Source organism: Postia placenta (genome assembly GCF_002117355.1).
Source record: "Postia placenta MAD-698-R-SB12 unplaced genomic scaffold POSPLAscaffold_1, whole genome shotgun sequence".
NCBI lineage: Eukaryota > Fungi > Basidiomycota > Agaricomycetes > Polyporales > Adustoporiaceae > Rhodonia > Rhodonia placenta.
Window position 1 is genome coordinate 594,988 of NW_020169832.1, and position 21,192 is coordinate 616,179.

Genomic DNA, 21,192 nt, shown 5'->3' on the forward strand with positions numbered 1-21,192 from the left:
TTGTTTTGGCAGTACACGGGGGTCCTGAAGGCAATTTGCAACTAACACTGGCACGTAACCCCATGCACTACGCATGACACAGAGCGCCTCCGAAAGTTGATTATCGACCGCAGAAACTGATGCTTCGATTGATTGTATGAGTGAAAATGCGTGTAACTGCTAACCTCATGAGCGGGATATTGACACAAGCGTGGTTAGCAAAGCGGGCCGTAACCAAAGCTTACGCTGCACGGTCACCCTCAGCACGCTTCTGTGACATACACGGTCAATCTTGACACGAGTTCCCCTTCCATTGCTAGCAAGACACCGCGGGTCTCACGCCGGAAGATAGATATGGCTGCGAGTAAATTCTCGCGAGATTATGTCCCCAGTCCTGCGCCTTAAGGCGCACATAAATATCCGATGAAACCAATAATCAATACGCGAAACGGGTGTCAGCACGCAAAAGCGAGACGCGGGTTCAGAAGTCGCCCCAGGTTCGGCGGAACTTGTACTGAAGGCGATCCTGCGTGTCAGCGTTCGTACCGGTGGATTGAAGGAGAAAGCGGCTACATTACCTTGTACGGAACGTTCTTCCTGCAGTATACGGCGCTGATCAACAACACGCATACATCGACCGGAAAGAACACGCACTTCAACCGATCGGACGGAGATTTGGGCGGCTTGTAGCCCGCGTCACCCTCGCCCCACTGTCCTCCCGCCTTCGCGCTCTGATACCGTACCGCGGGGTCATCGCTATCGGGCTTGCTGCGCGTGTATTTGGGCAGGTTCGCAGACGGCGCGTCTGGCTGCACCTCGCCCTCCTGCTGTCCCACAGGGACTTGCACTGGTACCTGTGCTTGCGGCTCGTCGTGCTGCTCGTGCTGCTCGAGCGCCTCCTCGACCGATATGCCCTGGAAGCGTGCCTCACGCGCGGCCTCTTCGCGCTCGATGGACTCGTGCGCTGCGAAGTGCTCGAGGTCCTCAGGATGTGTGTATGACTCATCGGTTTGGGTTTCGGGCGTGGCGTGGAATTCCTCTGATGGTAATCAGGAGTTAGGGATCAGGACTAGGGTGTATGATAGGCATCGCTGACCTTCGTGGTGCAGGAAGAATTCTGCGAAAGAGACCCCGAGTAAGTCAGTCTGGTACGGAGAATGGTATAGGCAAGCAAGACTGACCGCTCTCGACGTCATAGTGGTGTCCCTCCGCGCCGAGGTTGTCAAAATTCGGGAGCCCATCAAGGCCAACGCTCACGAATTCGTCCTGTGTGATCTTCCCGTCCTTGTCCTTGTCAATAGTCCCAAGGACGGTGTTGACGATATGGTCTGCCTTCTTCTGGTGCTCGATGTCATCCTGTACTCGAATGTCGTGGTCAGTAGCGTAGATAAAATACGACACAATCGAGGCGCACCTTGGATTTCTTTTGTGAATAAATGTGATGCACGCCATATATCGCTTCGATTTCTTCGCGGTCCCAGATGCCGTCTCTGACGCAAGGATTGAAATACCGCGCGAAAGCATTATGATTTGCACCTACCTATTCAGATCGTGGAGCTGGAAGAAACTGGGCGGGTCGAACGAGTCGCTATACCTTACATTGAGAAATGATTCATGTTCCATGTCCTACACACTCACATGTGGTGTTCCGACGCCATCTATCATGTCCCGGAGAATGTGAACCGTTCAGCACATAACGGTGTAAGAGAACTCGGCTGGGAAACGTACGTGTCTCTGCGCGTACTGTTGGACCGTCTCTCCTGGTGCAGGCCCGGCCCCATGATCGCCATGAGCTGCAGCGAGACGGATGAAGATGAAGAGAGCGAGGCTGGGATGGAGATGCATGGCTGAGACGGCGAGCTCGACAAACTACGCGCTGGTCGACAGTGGTCGACTCGCGTTGCCAGTCCCGGGGTCTCCTGTCCGGGGTTCATCCACGTGGCATCCTTAGCCGTGTTGGGAAAAGCCCAGCCTTGTGGATCTGGGAGACAGATCCACACTGATCTATCCGGACCCCTCTAGACTCACGAACGCAGAACGACTTGACCGTATGTGGGGTCAGCCAGATTATATTACTCTGGGACCCACTTAAGCTTGCGAACTATCAGATGTTCATACCCCACTGAGTCATTGGCCGAGATCGCCCAATGTCCGAGCCGTCGCTGCCGTGGTACGGCAGTACTATGACTCTCAATGAATGGGCATGGTCGCTCCCGCAACACAGCAGTGACTCTCAATGCATGAAACATGGTCGCTCCGACGCCACTACAGAGCCGTTGCTCCCATGATACGAGACTGCAGATATCGCCTTGGTGATTATTGAGGAGATACACCGAGAATATTATCGAAATTGTGATGGGATCTCAAGGAAGGAAAAGACCGATGATGGGTAAACGGAGCGAGCGGTGATTGATCGCGATCGCGCCAATGGAGAGCGGGCGTCTATTGATGGTTAGGTTATGGGTCTGAGGTGAAAGGATGCATAATCAACGCCTTCCACGCTTTTCCGGCGGGTCGGCACATCTCCGATTAGTATATAACCCCCACATTGCGCGATGCAGGTTTGCCCCGCCGCCTCACTACGGCTCGCACGTCCCCCCCTCCTCCACACGGTATTGCGCCCTCTATGTCGGACACTCCGGGAGACGAGCGCACCCTTGCGGGTGACATTCAGCGTCCTGTCGACGTTATAGAAGCAGAGGCCGTATTTACTGAATTGTCTCGTCAACTCACAAGGCGTTCCCGTGCTAGCGGCAAGCAGTCCTCAGAAAACGAAAAGGGAGGGACCGCTCATGTGCAAGATCTCGAAAAGGCTCACAGCGACGAATACGAAGAGACATTCGATCTGCGCGAGTACCTCAGCTCTTCTAATGACGCTACGCAAGCTGCTGGTATCAAGCACAAGCATGTAGGTGTCACTTGGGAGAATTTGAACGTACAGGTAGCCGGCGCCACCGGTCATAAGGTAGGGCAATCGTCGACCCGCTGCGTTTACTTATTCTTACCATATAATTTCACGGACAGGTATACGTCAGGACATTTGGGCGTGAGTGCATTTGGAAGCCTTTAAGGATATCACATTAAAATACGACACCAGAGGACGCCTTGAACTTCTGGCTGACCCCCTTCCAAATCGTCTGGCCATATATCGCCAAAGTTATACCGTCTAAGCGGGCACCCGTACAGACCACCACCATCCTTCATGAGTAGGCAGTTTGACTACTGTGTCAAGTACTACGTTTCTAACTGAGCATCATCTGTTAAGACAATCAGGTCTACTCAAACCTGGCCAGATGTGTCTTGTTCTGGGTTGCCCGGGAGCGGGATGCACGACATTTCTTAAAAATCTTGCCAACGAGCGACGCGAGTACGCCAACGTTTCTGGTGACATCCGCTATGCGGGCATCGATGCCAAGGAAATGGCTAAGCACTACAAGGGTGAAGTCGTCTATAATCAAGAAGGTATACTAACTTCCACCTATAATTTACGCGACTGACCCAGCTCACGCTTTACATAGATGATATCCACATCGCCACACTGACCGTCTCGCAGACCTTAGACTTTGCACTATCGCTGAAGACGCCTGGTCCGAACGGCCGCTTACCCGGCCTCTCGCGCAAGGAGTTCAATGAGGCTGTTAAGAACATGCTACTCAAGATGCTCAACATCCCCCACACTGCGAACACCTATGTCGGCGATGAGTTTGTCCGCGGCGTATCCGGCGGCGAGCGCAAGCGTGTGTCGTTAGCGGAGATGATGGCCACGCGCGCGCATGTCCTGTGCTATGATAATTCTACGCGTGGTCTTGATGCTAGTACTGCGCTCGACTTTGTCAAGTCGCTCCGCGTCATGACAGACGTGCTCGGCCAGACCGTCTTTGTAACCCTGTATGTATTCTCAAGACTAGCTTCGCTCTTTCCTCGTACCTTTATGTACACGCTCACTCACGCGTCTCACGCAGGTACCAGGCGGGAGAGTCGATCTATGAGCTTTTCGACAAGGTGCTCGTGCTTGACAAGGGTCGGCAGGTGTACTACGGCCCGCCTTCATGCGCGCGTGCGTACTTTGAAGGTCTCGGTTACCGCCCGCTGCCCCGCCAGAGCACACCGGACTACCTCACGGGTTGCACGGATCCGAACGAGCGACAGTTCGCTGATGGGCGCTCAGAGGCAGACGTACCCACCACGCCGGAGGAACTCGAGGCAGCATTCCAGGGCTCAGAATTAGCACGCGAGACGTCGCGAGACCTGAGTGAGTACAAGGTTCTGATGGAGCACGATAAGGCGGACCAGGATGCGTTCCGCGCCGCGGTTGCCGCGGACAAAAAACGCGGCGTGTCGAAGAAGAGCCCGTACACGCAGGGTTTCATGAACCAGGTCCGCGCGCTGGCGATTCGGCAGTTCCAGATGCGCCTGCAGGACCGGTTCCAGTTGATCACAAGTTACTCGCTTTATACCGTGTGTCCATCTTCTACAGACTCCTAAGTCGGCTGCTGACGTGATCAAAATTTCTCTGCAGATATTGGCTCTCATCATCGGCGCAGCTTTCTTCAACTTGAAGCCAGATGCTGCAGGTTCATTCACTCGAGGCTCGGTGATTTTTGCTGGATTGCTCACGGCTTGTTTGGACACGTTCGGAGAAGTCTGTATTGCCATAGCCGCTCCTTGACGGAAAACTGATGATTGCCGCACAGATGCCTACACAAATGCTTGGCCGGCCCATCATCAAGAAACAGACAGGCTATAGCCTGTACCGTCCGTCAGCCATTGCAATCGCCAATACGCTAGCCGACATTCCGTTCTCTGCGGTGAAGGTCTTCATTTACAACATCATCATTTACTTCATGTCCGGCCTTGCACGTAATGGCGGTGGATTCTGGACTTTTCATCTATTCGTGAGTGGTCCCAATTAGTCATCCAGCAAGCTCAATGTTGTAATCTGTCTGCCTGCAGGTCTACCTCGCGTTCCTCACGATGCAGGGGTTCTTCCGATCGTTTGGATTCATGTGCTCGAACTTCGATGCCGCGTTCCGGCTAGCGACATTCTTCCTGCCGAACATGATTCTGTATGTCGGTTACATGATTCCCGTTTTCCAGATGAAGCGATGGTTGTTCTGGATTGTGAGTCAACTGTCTGCATCTTTATCACTGGGTCATTTACATCGACTCTAGTACTACATCAACCCTCTTGCCTATGGTAAGCAATAGGAGGAATGAGCCAAGAGCTTGCAGATGTTAATGAACCCGCCCAGCATGGTCCGGTATCACGGAGAACGAGTTCGGCCGCATTTCTGTACGCTCGACAGTCTTATGGCGTTTATGTACCGCTCACACTCTTCTTTAGCTTGCATGTGACGGGAGCTACATTGTGCCTCGTAACCCTCCCGGTGTCAACAAGTATCCGTGAGTCACAATATCTCTCTGCTCCGTTTCTGTACCTAACCGTATGCACAGTGATGGGGTCGGTCCCAATCAAATATGTACGCTGTACGGTGCCTCCGCGGGACAAAACTCCGTCGCCGGGCGCGCATACATCGACTCGGGATATGGTATCGACACTGACGACCTCTGGCGCCGTAATTTCCTCGTGCTACTAGGTTTCTTCTTCTTGTTCCAGCTCACGCAGGTCCTACTCGTGGAGTACTATCCCGTAAGTCCCCACTCGGTCCCCCGAGTGGCGCACTATTGGCTGATAGGAGGTTGTAGCAATATTTCGGAAGCTCGGGGGCGACTGTCTACGCGCCTGAGGACGATAACCTGAAGGCACTCAATGCTGTTCTCAAGGAGCGCAAGGCGCATCGTGAGGCCAATAGGGGAACCGAGGATGTTGAGGCAGGAGTCAGTAAGGAGAGGTACGATATCGCGACCATGTCGTGGCCGTTGATGACTGATCTACCGGTCCAGTAAAAGCGAACTCGAGTTCGACGCTAAGCCCTTTACATGGGAGACGATCAACTACCATGTTCCAGTGGCCGGCGGTATGCGCCGCCTCTTGCATGATGTCCATGGCTACTGCAAACCGGGAACATTGACCGCTCTTATGGGATCGTCTGGCGCAGGTATGTCCGCCAGTGATTGTTGGCAGTTCAGATCATTGACTTGCTCAAATAAGGTAAAACGACGTGTTTGGATGTACTCGCTCAACGTAAAAATATCGGTGTCGTTAGTGGTGACTTGCTCCTTGACGGTCGGCCGTTGCGTAGTGATTTCGCCCGTAAGACTGCATATGGTATGTTAATCCTGCAGCAAACGTCTGGATACGTCAAGCTCATCCTCATTGACAGCTGAGCAAATGGACGTGCATGAGGGCACAGCTACCGTGCGGGAGGCAATGCGCTTCTCCGCCTACCTCCGCCAGCCATACGACGTACCCAAGGAAGAGAAGAACGCATATGTGGAAGAGATGATTGAGGTACTGGAGCTGCAGGATCTTGCGGACGCCATCGTTTCCAGCCTTGGCGTGGAAGCACGCAAGCGATTGACCATCGGTGTGGAGCTTGCTAGTCGTCCTTCGCTGCTCTTTTTGGATGAGCCTACATCGGGGTTAGACGGGCAGAGCGCATGGAACCTCGTGCGCTTCTTGAGAAAGCTTGCGGACAGCGGCCAGGCGATCCTATGCACTATTCACCAGCCGTCGTCCATGCTGATCCAGACGTTCGACAAGCTGCTCCTACTCGAAAGGGGTGGTGAGACGGTGTACTTTGGTGATATCGGTCCTGATTCGTCCATTCTCCGTGATTACTTTGCTCGTCATGGCGCGGTCTGCCCTTCCAACGTCAACCCGGCCGAGGTAGGTTCTACGCTCTGCTCTGCATTTTGCTTGTGCGACTGATCTACTAAAATCTTTAGTTCATGCTTGATGCTATAGGTGCAGGCTTGGCGCCTCGCATCGGTGACAGGGACTGGAAGGATGTCTGGTTGGATTCGAAGGAGTACTCTGAGATGAGGGCAGAGATCGCCCGTATTAAGAGCGAGTGTGTGGCGAAGCCTCTGTCTGAGAACGACAAGCCTGCCGCATGTAAGCCGCTCACCTATCTTCAAGTTTACCCGCAACCTGACCATGTCGCCTAGATGCCACACCCTTCTTCTATCAGCTGAGGGTCGTCGTAGAACGGAACAGCACTATGTTATGGCGGTCGCCCGATTACGTCTTCAGCCGGCTCTTCGTTCACGGCTTCATCTCGCTATTCGTGTCTTTGCCCTTCCTCCAACTTGGTAACTCGATGCGCGATCTCCAGTACCGTGTCTTCGGAATGTACGTCTCCTTTCATCTCTTTCTATGGCGTGATTTTGAGTATATGCCATAGTTTCTGGGTCACCATTCTGCCTGCTATCGTCATGGGTCAGCTGGAACCGATGTGGATCATCAACAGACGTACGTTCTAACGTCGTCCCGATGTTACTACAAATGCTGATATGTGTTCTCCTCAGGTATCTTCGTTCGAGGTGAGCCTATAGTGCAATGTTCTAGGACTAACTGCATATTCACAACAATGATGCAGAGGCATCGAGTCGGATCTACTCACCATATGTATTCGCAATTGGTCAGCTTGTCGGAGAGACACCGTATTCCATCCTATGCGCCATTCTGTATTGGGTACTCATGGTAAGTGAAAATGCTTCGATGCAGGGAGCTCAGTTGTTGATGATGTACGTCAGGTCTACCCTATGGGCTTCGGCAAGGGCTCCGCAGGCGTTGCTGGAACATTCTTCCAGTTGCTCATTGTCCTTTTCATGGAGCTGTTCGGTGTCGGTTTCGGCCAGTTGATCGGTGCCCTTTCTCCGAGCATGCAGGTATAGTACCGTCTTGCATAGAAGACGATTAGCTACTAACGTCTGGTGATCGTCTTAGATTGCGCCGCTCTTCAACCCCTTCATGGGTCTCGTGCTCAGCACGTTCTGTGGTGTCACCCTCCCGTACCCGACCATGGAGAAGTTCTGGCGGTCGTGGTTGTACCAGCTCGACCCATACACGCGTACCCTCAGCACGATGCTAGCCACTGAGTTGCAGTGAGTGTCCCTTCGTGGCACATGCAATTGCCTCAGAGTACTGAAGAAACATTCCCATAGCGGCTTGAAAATCGAATGTGCTGCGAGCGAGTTCAATCTGTTCAACCCGCCGTCAGGACAGACATGCCAGCAGTGGGCGGGAGAATTCGTAGCAGGATTCGGCGGCTACTTGAATAACCCCAATGCCACGGAGGCATGTCAGTACTGCCAATATGCGGTGAGTCGTTCGCTGGTAATTCAACCGCGCAAAACGTTGACCGGTATATATCTTCAGGTTGGTGACCAATTCTTTGAGCCTCTCAACATCCGGTACGACAACAGGTGGCGGGATGCATTCATCTTGTTCTCATTCTTCAGTAAGCCAAAATTCGTTCTGATATCACAGTTGAGCTAACCTCTGGTTCAGTATTCAACGTCATTTGCACAATCGGTGAGTAACTTATGTTTTTGGCTTCGCGAAGTCTCGTTGCTAACATGGATCTTACTTTAGCTGCCTCTCGGTTCCTCCGCTACGCAAAGCGGTAGAACTGCTGCCATCTGTTATCGTCTGCAATCGGTTTTGCCTTCTGGTCAGTATGATATGTTGCACGTATTGCTTATAATCTATAGAGATCATTTTAACCCGATTCGGTCCATGCTATTACGGTACTTCATGATCACGACAACGTCCACGGCTGTACTGGATCTCTCATGTTTACTCCACTATGTCGATATGCTGTTCAACATCCCCGTCTTGGTAGACTGCATTTAGATAGTCAAACATAATATATTAGTATCCTCATTAGAACGGGCTGACAGCGTGCCACGACATATAACGATGGCAGGTAAGGAATGCGTCTGGTCCCATACGGTTGGTGGAGGGCATTGCTTCAGAGCAGACCGTAAGTCGTAACATACGTGTGGGGCAGTACGCAGGTGGTATGCAGACACGTACCTATACCACCACGCTGATGAGATGTGTCGATGCAGTGCCACAAGGCTTCGAGTTTCAAATTGTACATATTGGAATATCCAGACGTACGGTAGAGGAGATGCGCTATGTGCTACAGCCAATGAAAAGAGGACGACGAAGCTGTCGGTATACTACTGTTGAGAGGATGAATTATGGAACTGACGTGTGAACAGTCAGTGTAATATTCAATCACGGTTGGCGGACACAACGTACGATATCGCGGAGCTGCCCTTGCGCGTCGTTGAATTGTTTCTCCAAATATTTTGACTGTTGGTCGCGATGAGGGGCCATAGGCTCGTACAGAAAGACCGGATATTTACCTTCTTGGCCAGATTGTTGATGTCATCGGTGAGGTCCTTCTCCTCCCCTTTCAGCTCTTTCTCCATGGTAGGACGTGGAACCATCATGAACCTGACCCTGGATCAGTCACAAGATAAAGTCTGAATAAGAATTACCAACATCTTTCCTACACCCTTGTATAGGTTGACATCTTCCTTGAGGGAGGTAATCTCCTCAATTGTCAGTTGCAAGATGCGCCGCTCGCGTTCTTTGGCCGCGATCTGCTGCTTGGAAAGATTGAGCGCCCTTTGGGACTGTACGGCCGTCTGCTGAATTTGAACTAGAATCTGTATTGAGTGGTTTGTAAGAATACAGCTTGCGGTGGGTAATTGGATGAGGAGAGGACCTTTCGCAGAGTCTCATCGGAGAGGGTGGCCATGGTGTGCAGTGATCAGAACGCGTCCCGATTGATCGACGCGTCTGGTGGCGGCGAATTGGTAAGCGCTCGACGCCTGCTTCTAACCTCCCCAGTGGGCCTGCTTTCCTCTTCTAAGCTTGCTCTCGTTCCTGCTATCGGCTTGCCCTTCACTTTCTTCGTGACTGGCTCTCCTTCTGCTCTAATCACCGCTTGCTTAATTCTCTACTGACCACCTGACCCACAAAAGCGTGCCGTTGCTCTCTCAAAAATGGCGTCCTTCGAGGATTATGACGAGTTTGGAAACTACATCGGTGCTGACCTCGACTCGGATGACGAGGAGGAAGTCCCCCAGAATGACTTCGCTCAGCACCAGCCACAAGCACAACCCCTCGAGGGCTTTGACGATGAACCAATGGAGACGAACGAGGAGATGGCTTTAATGGAGGTGGACGGTAAGCACTTCGCTGACAGAGTATGTCGGACTCCTCATGATTGGGGTATGTCTGGTATATAGAACCTGTGCACAATGCAGTCGTTTTGCACGAGGACAAGCAGTACTATCCCTCAGCTGAGGACGTATATGGTGCCGATGTGGAGACGCTTGTGCAAGAGGAAGATGCACAACCTCTGACAGAGCCCATCATTGCTCCTGTGAAGGTGCGAAAATGGACAGTGGAGGAGAAAGATATGCCAGAAACACGGTTCGACAAAGGGTATGCGCAGGGATTATCACACATCCTGCTCATAGGCTTACGCACGTCCTCAGTTTTATGCTGAACATGGCTGCATTCCCTGAGTTTGTCCGAAACGTCGCGGTAGTCGGGCACTTGCACCATGGAAAGACTGCGCTCATGGATATGCTTGTATTTGAGACGCACAAAATAATGTGGGACTCGGACCACCAGGTATGTAGCTACCTGTCATCCGTTCGTATCCTTCTAAATGTCAGCACAGACGCGATACACGGACACGCATGTCTTATCCAGAGACAGAGGCATCTCTATCAAGTCTTCCCCCATGTCCCTCGTGCTCTCAACAAGTACCGGAAAGTCTCACCTCATCCACCTCATTGACACCCCGGGGCATGTCAACTTCGTGGATGAGGTCGCCTCTGCAATCCGTCTCGTCGATGGCGTCATCTTAGTCGTCGATGTTGTAGAGGGGGTAAGAATGGCTTCGTATAATTGTTAAAGAAGCCACTGAAGATTCTACTATAGGTCATGGTCAACACCGAGCACATCATTCGGCATTGTTTGCAGGAAGGTGTCAAAATGACCCTTGTAGTAAACAAGATTGACCGGTTGATCCTCGAGCTACGCATCAAGCCTGCGGATGCTTACTATAAGATTAAGCATACCATTGAGGAAGTAAACACATTTATCAGGTAAGACTTTGACTCAATGACTTTTTGTCGTTCTGACCAATTTGTGTAGCGGCATCAACCCGGATCCAGAATTGCGTCTTAGCCCTGAGAACGGCAATGTCGCGTTCGCCAGCACCGACATGCACTGGTGTTTCACCCTTCGATCGTTCGCACAGATGTATGCGGACTCATATGGTATGTTGTTGTTGCCAAGGCGTCGTTCCGCGTTCTAACGGACGTGCACTCAGGCCCACTCGATGTGCCTGCATTCGCAGACCGGCTGTGGGGAAACATTTACTACAACTCTGAGACCCGTAAGTTCAGCCGCAAGCCCGCGGACCCGGAGGCGGACCGCAGCTTCGTGCACTTCATCCTGGAGCCGCTATACAAACTATACAGCCAGGTCCTCAGTGAGGAGACTGACGACCTGAAGGCGACGCTAGCGAGCCTGCACATACAATTGGCGCCAGTGATGTACAAGATGGACGTGCGCCCTCTCTTGAAGGCAGTGCTAGACCAGTTCTTTGGGCCTGCCATTGGGCTGGTGGACATGATTGTGGAAAACATTCCCTCCCCGGTCGAGGCGACTGCGAGCAAAGTATGAGATATGCTATATATTGCACCCGAAGATAAACTAAATGGGATACCAGGTCGAGCGCACATACATGGGCCCGATGACATCAGATCTCGTCTCATACATGAAGCAATGTGACCCTGAGGGCCCTGTGATGGTGCAGATCACGAAACTCTACCACACCACCGATGCTCAGTCGTTCAGGGCATACGGACGCGTTATCAGCGGTACAGTACGTAAGGGCATGGAGATCAAGGTCCTCGGTGAAGGATACTCGCCAGAGGACGAAGAAGATATGGTCAAGGCCGTTGTAGATGATATTTGGATCAGCGAATCCCGGTGAACATTGCTGCACTCTAGTTGCGGGGCATCACGAATTTTAACACATCGAATAGGTATTTCGTCCCGGCAGAAGAGGTCCCTGCTGGAAATCTAGTCCTGCTCGGCGGCGTCGACGCATCCATCACGAAGACGGCGACGCTCGTCTCGGTAGACATCGAAGAGGACCTGTATATATTCCGTCCGGTCAAGCACATGACACAGTCAGTGCTGAAGGTCGCGATCGAGCCTATAGCGCCGTCGGAGCTCCCGAAGATGCTGTCCGGGCTGCGCAGCGTGAACAAGTCATATCCGCTCGTGTCAACGAAGGTCGAGGAGAGCGGAGAGCACGTGGTCATCGGGACGGGCGAGCTGTACCTCGACTGTGTGATGCACGACCTGAGGAGGTTGTTCTCGGAGATCGAGATCAAGGTGTCGGACCCGGTGACGAAGTTCTGTGAGACGGTGCTCGAGACCAGTGCGCTGAAGTGCTATGCGGACACGCCGAACAAAAAGTGAGAGCATGGTGTGTCGTCGGTTAACGGCATTGACTGACGATTGTTTGTGTGACTGCAGGAACCGGATCACGATGATTGCGGAGCCACTAGAGCGGGGGATTGCTGAGGACGTCGAGACGGGCCGCGTCAATATGCGCATGACAACGAAGGAGCGGGGCAAGTTCTTTGAGGAGAAGTATCAGTGGGACTTGCTCGCATCGCGGTCAATATGGGCATTCGGTCCTGATGACAGTGGTCCGAATATCTTGCTCGATGATACCTTGCCGTCTCAGGTTGGTGGTTCCAACATGTCTGCTCCTGTCAGTGTTAATGTTCTCTTCAGGTGGACAAGAAGATGCTCAGCACTGTCAAGGAGCACATCAAGCAGGGCTTTCAATGGGGTGCTCGGGAAGGACCACTATGTGACGAACGTAGGTTCTTCCGGCTTGATTCAAGCCCCGCCACTCACCCACGATCTACAGCGATGCGCAATGTGAAGTTCCGGATATTGGATGCCAGTCTCGCTCAGGAGCCAATCTTCCGCGGTGGAGGACAAATTGTCCCAACGGCCCGCCGAGTGTGCTATTCTTCATTCTTGATGGTATGTTCATTGTACCGCACACGTGGATGATAGGTCTGAGATGAATCACAGGCTACACCGCGCCTTATGGAGCCCGTGTATTTCGTCGAGGTGCAAGCACCAGCAGACTGTATTTCGGCGGTTTACACGGTTCTCGCACGGCGCCGTGGACACGTCACGCAAGATATTCCCAAGGCCGGATCGCCGTTATACACAGTGAAGGCGCTCATCCCAGTAATTGACGCAAACGGGTTTGAGACAGACCTAAGGACAGCGACGCAGGGGCAGGCGTTCTGTCTACAGGTGTTTGACCATTGGTCAATTGTACCAGGTACGTTTAGCTGCCATGAGTGAGAAGCACAGGAGATGACAAGACGCCTATAGGTGACCCGACCGATACAAGCATCAAGCTACGGCCGCTGGAGCCCGCGTCGGGCCAGGCGCTTGCGCGGGACCTGGTCTTGAAGACACGGAGACGAAAGGGCCTCGGTGATCAGATCGCGGTCTCAAAATACCTTGACGATGAATTCATCGTGCGTATTCCGATTACCCGGTCTATAGCAGCCTGCTAATTGCGTTGCTCTACTGTACAGCTCGCCCTTTCGGCGTCAGGGCATGCGGACCTTCTAGGGTAGATTAGTGTAGTGTGTTGTAGGTATATTGCTGTATATTGTTGCGGCCTGTGTGGAAAGCGGGAGGCGTTACAGGCAGCGCGCTCCGGAGACGCATCAATGAGAGACTGCCCACGTGTCTGCATCGAAAGCAGTGGAATGTATACGTGGCAGGATGCACCGAAACCCATTTAGAGCCAACGCCTGGTCACGCTCTCCAGCTATTCTCCTCATACCCTCGCTCATTTCTCTCTCCTACTCCTGTATCCCTCCGTCTGGTCCTTCGTATTCCAATGCGAAGAGTAGCGTTATCCACTCTCCTCGCGCTCGCTGCCACCAGTGTGCTGGCAGTCGACGCGGAGGAACCCAAGCCTGTCTTCAAGGCAAGCTGCCATATATCCTGACTATCCAGACTTGTCTTACATGAAGTATCATGCACCAGTCTACCAACATCAAGGCGCCCTTCCTTGAGCAGTTCACAGACGACTGGTCAGAACGGTGGACACCGTCAGAAGCCACCAAGAAGACGCCAGTCGGCGGCGAGACGTTCAGTTACGTCGGCAAATGGTCTGTTGAGGAGCCCATCACCCCCGTCATCGAGGGCGGTAAGGGCCTTGTCGCAAAGACCAAGGCCGCGCATCACGCCATCTCCGCACCCTTCGACAGCGCCATTGACTTCAGCGAGCAGCCGCTCGTTGTGCAGTATGAGGTCAAGTACCAGAAGGGCGGCAATTGCGGTGGTGGTTACATCAAGTTGCTCGAGGACGGCTTCCAGACGGAGGGCAAGGAGTTCTCGGACAAAACACCATGGACTATTATGTTTGGTCCTGACTTGACGTGCCCGGGAACGAAGGTATGTCGAGATCCCCTATAGTAGTTGTCGCAATACTCAGTTACTGTGCGCGTGTGTAGGTCCACTTTATCTTCCGTCACAAGAACCCCGTCACCGGCGAGTACGAGGAGAAGCATTTGACGACACCCCCCAAGCCTACCATTGAGAAGTTGACCAACCTGTACACTCTCATTATCAAGTGCGTGCTTGTTATCCTGCATTTTGATATTGGTGTTGACATGCGCTATGCAGCCCGGACAACACCTACGAGGTTCAGTTCAATGGCGAGACCAAGTCGTCTGGTAGCCTGCTCGAGGATTTCAACCCTCCGGTAAACCCTTCGAAGGAGATTGACGACCCTGAGGACAAGAAGCCCGCGGACTGGGTTGACGTCAAAAGGATCGCTGATCCGGATGCCACGAAGGTCAATCAGCTCGTAGTCTAACTCCATTCCCAACTGACCTTCTTACTGTAGCCTGCTGACTGGGACGAGGATGCCCCCTACGAGATCCCTGACGAGGACGCCGAGAAGCCGGAGGGCTGGCTCGACGACGAGCCTGAGTTCATCCCTGACCCTGGTCAGTCTTTGTAACCCATTGCTTCATGCTCGTTGGCTGACGTCCATGTAGACTCTGAGAAGCCTGAGGAATGGGACGATGAAGAGGACGGTGACTGGATTGCGCCTCAGGTTCACAACCCGAAGTGCGACGAGGCCCCTGGCTGCGGTGAATGGAAGCGGTGAGTATACTCTTGCCAACCATGAGCAGTTTTACACGTACTGATGTGTTGTCTTGAAGTCCTATGAAGGCTAACCCCAGCTACAAGGGCAAGTGGTACGCTCCCATGATCGACAACCCGGCATACATTGGCGAGTGGGCTCCGCGCAAGATCCCCAACCCTGACTACTTCGAGGATCTCAACCCCGTCAAGAGCCTCAACAAGATTGTAAGTGTACAAGCTAGTGTGATTGATCTAATTCAGCTGATCATGGCGCTAAAACAGGGCGGTGTCGGCATTGAGCTCTGGACCATGACCGAGGACATTCTCTTCGACAACATCTACATCGGTCACTCGCTCGAGGACGCTAAGGTTCTCAAGGCTGAGACATTCGATATCAAGAAGCCGCTTGAAGAGGCGCAGTCTAAGGCGAAGAAGCCCGAGCCTCTTGACGATGAGGAAGAGCTCACGTTCTGGGAGGACCCCATTGAGTTCCTGCGCACGAAGGCCTTCAAGTTTGTCGACCTCGCGCAGCTCGACCCCATCCTTGCTGTGAAGACGCAGCCTGAGGTCGGCGCGGTCCTCGCGCTCGCCGTCGTCACGTTGTTCGGTATGCTTGGTATGGCGTTCGGTCTCATCGGCGGCTCGCAAAAGCCCGTCACTAAGGTACATATTCTTGCCGTTCCCGAGACGAGTCCATCACGGATGCTGACACGATTACACAGTCACCAAAGAAGACGGACGCGCCCACACCCGACGACAAGCAGAAATCCGAGTCTGCACCTGTCGCGCCTGCGGGCGGTGAGAAGGCAGACACCCCTGTGAAGAAGCGGAAGTAAAATGCGACGACATTGGTAGCGTACTGTTTTCGATCGTATTCTCGCTGTGCTTGTTTGTTTTGGAGATTGAAGCTAATATTACACTTGGGCTCACGAGGGACGTGATTATGTGTTGGCCCCTGCGTGATGAGTTACGTTTAGTGAGAGAGCTACACTACAAGGTTGTTTGACTAAGTGCAAGAGATGGAAACAACGTATGCAAGTTTCTAGAAGTACAGACTGGCGGCGAATACAACTAAGAGCAAGGATGAGTGTCAACATGGATGTTCTCTTGATTCTGCAGGATCACTTACTATCCCTCTTAATTTTGATCTGAGCCTCCTCCATTTTCTTGAACAATTCTGCGTCGCCGATGACCCGGGCAGCGTCTCGTACTTCACGGCAGGTCTCGTCAAGGCGGGTGATGACTCGGACGATCGTGCCCTCAGGGACGTCTGTAAGTTCAGTGATCTGCTCGAATGGCTGCAGCCGCAACACGCCCGCTGTCAGTCAAGCTCTCACCAAGGCGGGGAAGACGCACCATTCCCTTCGCCCACTCGTACACTACCTCCATAAGGCCAAATTTGAGCTGCCGGAAGTCCTGACCTGGGACCTTGTGATAGTCCTGTGTCCTCGCTACCCGGTCCGCAATAGCAAGGATGGCGTCCCGGCCCTCTTCTAGCTTGGGCGGGATCTTGGGTTCGGAGTCTGTCTTTTCCTGGAAGACGAAGCAAGAGAGGAGCGCGACGACTTCCTCAGGGTCAAATGGCGCCAACGTGTTCTCCAAGATGAGCTCGGTTAGGACTAGCTCATTCGCGGAGTTTATCTGAAGGACAATGAGCCCGATTCATTCCCTCGGTCATTACCATTTACCTCGCACGCTACTCGACCCTTGAGAAGCACGGTGGAGTTATCGTCGATGAATTTCAGGTCCTGCAAGACCGCTATCCGTTGCTCGTAATCGGGTATGAGCTCTAAGTTCTGATCTGATATTGTCCGCTTCAGCTCAGCGATGTTCGCCTTCAGAATCTTCTCCCCGTGAATGATGGCATACTGGGCGTGCGAAGTCAACTTCCACATATGACTATTTCGACGAACACTCACATGGTCTTCGAAATCCTCGCAGTTGACAGATTGGCACTCTGCACTTTTGACGACGAGTTCATTGCGTGCGCCCAATGTCTCCTGGAAGTCCAGCGAGCGCACACGGCTCCAATCTATTTCTGGGATAGTGTCCGACTGTAGCCACTGATCCAACACGATGGACAGTGACTTCACCGCATCTTGCATGTGAGAGATCCGGTGGCCAAGAACGATGAGATCAACATCAACCTGAATCACAGGTCAATATTCGCCATATGGATAGACTATGGTCGCACCTTGATGGTTTGTGCAGTTACCATAGCAATACTGGTGAGTGGAACAGCACGCAGCTCGTACGTAGCATCGTCGACGAGGAGCGAGGCGGGGAGAGGCGGCCAACGCGGTGGGAGTGATTGAGGATCAACGTCTACTCAAAGTTGCGGACAACCGTACTCGCGAAAGATTTTCATCAACATACCGTTTGCGCCCCGCTTCGTCTCTGGATCTACCATTGCAAGCACGAAATATGATTTCAAGTTCTCAATGACAGGGGCGGATTTGAGGATTGCTGCAATATGCCATTTGAAATGCTGTGCCATAATAAGATTCAGTACCGAGTGATCAATAGTATTAAGCTTACCCCATCACGAAGGATTACGACGCGACCGGCCGATAGCATCTTGTTTCCTTGCGGGTGACTCGCCGCTGTTGCATGTAGTACGTCGTTGCGCTCCACGATCTCGTATGAGATGTCGTAGAACCGCTCGATGTCTGGCGAGCAAACGTCGCAACTGAGCTTTGGCAGTCTGGAAAGAGTCTTTTCACTCTGTGATTGTCACATAAGTTTCTATAGATGGCTTCAAATAAGCGGGACGTGCCTCGATGACTTTCTTCATATGGTCAGGGAGCAGTTTTTGCGTCCGGTTCTCTGAGAAACTCCGCTTGATCATCTCTTCCACCCGAAGAGCCTCCACGCGTAGAAGGTTGAGGATCATGTTGTATGTGAGGCGGAACTGAGACTGTAGTTTCGATGGTGCTCCTAGGATCATTTGTTGAAGAGTGCCTTGCTGCATGCAATGTCTGAACAGGGCTATCGCCACAAACAAGAAGAATGGCCCACCTCTGGTAACTCATCATTTGATGTTATTACCACAGTACCGGTGGTGTCCAAACCACGACGTCCAGCACGTCCCGCCATTTGCGTGTATTCACCTGGCAGGATATCTCGGAAGCTCCGCCCGTCGTGCTTGCGAATGCCAGAGAAGACGACGCATTTAGCCGGCATGTTCACTCCCTGAATTTACAGTGAGCAGGAATTGGCTTAATATCACATACTCATGATTGTGCTGACCATAGCGAATGTCTCTGTAGCAAAGAGGACTTTCACAAGACCGCGGGCGAAGAGTATTTCCACAACCTAAACCGTATGTTCGGCAATAAGCCATGTTGCATTCAAACCGCAAGCTTACCTCCTTCACAATGGGGAGCAAGCCACCATGATGTACACCAATACCGCGGGACAACAAGTCGCGCATCCGGCGGATCTGCGGGAGCTTTCTGTCGCTTCCTTCAAGAAGCGCTTGTGAGTCCAGGGAACAAGGGAACGAATCCAGTACTTACCCTTTAATCGCGACAGGGCCTTCTCGATCGCGACGTGAACCTCGCTCTTCTCCACGGACGTGCACAGATCCGCATTCGTCAGCGTACTCGCGTTTTCCTCGCAGCGCTTTTTCGATAGCGTGAACACCACCACCGGCAGCAGCGCCTTCTTGCGCAGGTTTCCCAGCAGGTGCACATACAGGTTCTTGTCTGGCTGGTGGAACGTCCGTGGCGCGCCGCCCCGCGCACTCGGGGCACCTCCACGAGCTGGCATCCCGCCACGCTGTCCTCCGCGGCCGACTGGGCCTCCACGCTGCCCGCGCTGAGGGGCGGCTGCGCGTGCGCCGAGCCGCTGGACGGGGGCTAGCCCGGCCGCCTCGCGCTCCTTGTCTTGCTTGCGGCGGAGGGCCTCTCCCGCGCCCTTGTATCTGTCACGGTGTTCAGCTTCCCAATGTTACAGGCTAGACTGTCAGCCCCACCCTTGCCCCAAAAACTGCCTGTTTGCATCCACGATCTTGTGCAGATCGCGGCCGGCATACAGGTAGTGCTCGAGCGGGACGGGGCGCTTCGCGGTTGATATCACATAGATGTCCTTCTTTTTGGTCCGCCTATGCCCGGGTCAGCAATGTTGCTCTCACGGGGCGAAGTCCACGCGGAACGTACCCAACCCAGTCCGCGAACTCCTTCGTATTCGGCACAGTCGCGGAGAGGAGAATGATGTTGACGTGATCGGGAAGCATGATGATGACCTCCTCCCACACCACTCCGCGCTAGATCACGTCCGAAGCCGTTAGCATTCTGCTGTGCTGATTGCGGATCAAGAAACAAAGACCACAGCGCTCGTACCTCCGCGTCATTGACGTAGTGCACCTCGTCGAAAATCACGAATTCGACGTCGCGGATGAGGTCCGCGCCCTTGTAGAGCATGCTGCGCAGGATCTCCGTCGTCATGATTAGGCAGCTCGCCTCCGGGTTGATCTGCACGTCGCCCGTCAAGATACCCACGGACGAGGAAGAGAACGTCTGCTTGAAGTCGCGGTACTTCTGGTTCGACAGCGCCTTGATCGGCGACGTGTATATCGCCCTGCGGCGCGCACACGTCATATCAGGGTGTGGGAGAAGGCAATGCGGGACGTGCGACTAACCGCGTCATATGTTTCACGGCGAGTGCAATGGCGTACTCCGCGACGACGGTTTTGCCTGCCGACGTGTGCGCAGCGACGAAGACAGAGTCGCCCATCTCGAGGTGATACACAGCTTCCTTCTGAAACGTATCAAGCTCGAACGGGTACTGCGCGCAATTGGACATCAGCGCTCTGTGAGACCCATAAGCGAGAGTGAGCGCGGTACCTTGTGCGCCATCTCGGGGACCAGTTCGTGGAAGTTGGTCATAGGCCTGTTGATATCCACCTCATGCGCCCAGTCTCGCTTTTGGATGTTTGTGCGGCGGATGGGTTTGTGTGCCGTCTTAATTGTATTTAGATGTGTTCTCTGGATGCATCAATGTTGTCAGAACAGATTATGCGGCAGTCCACACTTTAATTACATTCGTCGGTAGAAGGTCGTCAATCTCGGACTTGCCACCGCTTGCGGAAGGGGTAACAAGCACATCGCCATTTGTACTGTGCCAGATCTCACCATTCTACGTAATGGCAAGTGAGCGGCGTATGTCAGGCCAAGAGGGACTGGCCCTGTGTCCATACGTCTGACCCTCCCAGTCGTCCGCCACGGTGGCGGTGGCGGCATCAGACGGATGGGCACAAGACCAGGGCCAGTGAGAAACCTACCGTTTTGTGCGAAGGCTGACCATCTACTTGCGACAGGTCTTCGAGATCGTCCAATGCTTCTTCTGTGTCATCCCCCGGCAGCCGCAGACCACGAGTCAAACCAGGCGCCACTTTCCTCAAGCCCTTGGAGTTTTCACTGAGGCTATCAATCGCTTTCGATTCTGCTGCGACGTCTTCGAGCCCGCCTGGCCAGAAAGGCACGTAGCCGGCTTTGCCCCTGACGAAGTTGCTGCTAGGTCCAGGAGCACGGTCAAGAGAGGTGGACGTCAATCCCGAAGAGATGCGAGGAGTGGACACCTAGAAGCGGAGGTCATCTCGGTGAACAGGACATGCCTCAGCGTCGCGACTTGCTTCTGTGTATCCAGTTACTCTACCCTGGAGGCCTGTGCGGACAAATGCGAGAGTTGTAGGCGGTGGAGACGGATCGAGGGACAATAGTGAAGGGACAGATAGTTCATGTTCCCAATGTCTAATTAGAATATAACGTTTCAGAAACCATAGAACCATTGATACGCGTACATCACAGGCGATACTCTTACACTTGGTACGTTGAAAGCCAATGATCTGGAAGACGCTCTTTCGGTAGTAAAAGCTTCTCTTCTATTTGCGCGTGCACCTGCTCTCTTGATGGTAAGCCAGAGAGGCCGAGTTCACTCAACAATTCGGCAGAATTGCTAGGGTCGGGATGGAGAATGTGGTGCATCAGGTCGCCCATTTGTTTTGTGAGTGCTGGTTCAACAGAAACAGAACGCTTCTACAAGACCTGGCAACGCCC

The 21,192-nt window shown here is 53.1% G+C and overlaps 5 protein-coding genes across 5 annotated transcripts; 2 read left to right on the forward strand and 3 right to left on the reverse strand.

The window, feature by feature from the left end:
• Positions 1-98: 98 nt before the first annotated feature.
• On the reverse strand, positions 99-1,804 carry POSPLADRAFT_1037816 (hypothetical protein). Its single transcript, XM_024477275.1, has 9 exons — positions 1,708-1,804; positions 1,618-1,637; positions 1,520-1,567; positions 1,394-1,469; positions 1,161-1,335; positions 1,076-1,096; positions 634-1,018; positions 558-576; positions 99-493 (listed from the first exon to the last, which is right to left on the reverse strand). The coding sequence occupies exons 2-9, from the start codon at positions 1,635-1,637 to the stop codon at positions 461-463; spliced, it is 777 nt and encodes a 258-aa protein (XP_024343779.1). The 5' UTR covers positions 1,708-1,804; the 3' UTR covers positions 99-460.
• Positions 1,805-2,605: 801 nt separating this feature from the next.
• POSPLADRAFT_1072131 (hypothetical protein) lies at positions 2,606-8,750 on the forward strand (the record flags this gene model as incomplete). The annotated part of the gene is made up of 28 exons (XM_024482488.1): positions 2,606-2,944; positions 3,004-3,025; positions 3,077-3,185; positions 3,245-3,441; positions 3,498-3,867; positions 3,942-4,437; positions 4,499-4,621; positions 4,674-4,874; positions 4,933-5,100; positions 5,152-5,176; positions 5,232-5,272; positions 5,324-5,382; positions 5,434-5,629; positions 5,686-5,831; positions 5,884-6,038; positions 6,092-6,208; positions 6,264-6,769; positions 6,829-6,997; positions 7,051-7,234; positions 7,287-7,354; positions 7,411-7,425; positions 7,482-7,585; positions 7,639-7,773; positions 7,832-7,989; positions 8,050-8,206; positions 8,264-8,345; positions 8,396-8,419; positions 8,480-8,750. The coding sequence occupies 28 exons, from the start codon at positions 2,606-2,608 to the stop codon at positions 8,512-8,514; spliced, it is 4,401 nt and encodes a 1,466-aa protein (XP_024343780.1). The 3' UTR covers positions 8,515-8,750.
• A 322-nt stretch (positions 8,751-9,072) lies between these two features.
• On the reverse strand, positions 9,073-9,659 carry POSPLADRAFT_1051145 (hypothetical protein; the record flags this gene model as incomplete). The annotated part of the gene is made up of 5 exons (XM_024480126.1): positions 9,073-9,099; positions 9,155-9,208; positions 9,262-9,352; positions 9,401-9,546; positions 9,594-9,659. 5 exons carry the CDS (start codon positions 9,657-9,659, stop codon positions 9,073-9,075), a joined length of 384 nt encoding a protein of 127 aa, XP_024343781.1.
• A 247-nt stretch (positions 9,660-9,906) lies between these two features.
• Positions 9,907-15,969, forward strand: POSPLADRAFT_1042278 (hypothetical protein; the record flags this gene model as incomplete). The annotated part of the gene is made up of 23 exons (XM_024478074.1): positions 9,907-10,090; positions 10,153-10,351; positions 10,405-10,543; positions 10,593-10,802; positions 10,856-11,022; positions 11,072-11,196; positions 11,250-11,599; positions 11,652-11,914; positions 11,971-12,408; positions 12,470-12,683; positions 12,734-12,821; positions 12,873-12,991; positions 13,043-13,301; positions 13,355-13,507; positions 13,888-13,964; positions 14,024-14,434; positions 14,494-14,612; positions 14,666-14,837; positions 14,889-14,991; positions 15,043-15,151; positions 15,211-15,358; positions 15,416-15,796; positions 15,856-15,969. 23 exons carry the CDS (start codon positions 9,907-9,909, stop codon positions 15,967-15,969), a joined length of 4,542 nt encoding a protein of 1,513 aa, XP_024343782.1.
• A 206-nt stretch (positions 15,970-16,175) lies between these two features.
• POSPLADRAFT_1042280 (hypothetical protein) lies at positions 16,176-21,132 on the reverse strand (the record flags this gene model as incomplete). The annotated part of the gene is made up of 21 exons (XM_024478075.1): positions 16,176-16,204; positions 16,263-16,431; positions 16,490-16,774; positions 16,822-17,001; positions 17,053-17,280; positions 17,328-17,458; positions 17,510-17,621; positions 17,672-17,857; positions 17,910-18,098; positions 18,152-18,325; positions 18,383-18,448; positions 18,501-18,598; positions 18,652-19,058; positions 19,110-19,238; positions 19,294-19,400; positions 19,477-19,714; positions 19,776-19,921; positions 19,981-20,121; positions 20,445-20,714; positions 20,769-20,886; positions 20,957-21,132. The coding sequence occupies 21 exons, from the start codon at positions 21,130-21,132 to the stop codon at positions 16,176-16,178; spliced, it is 3,579 nt and encodes a 1,192-aa protein (XP_024343783.1).
• Positions 21,133-21,192: the final 60 nt, after the last annotated feature.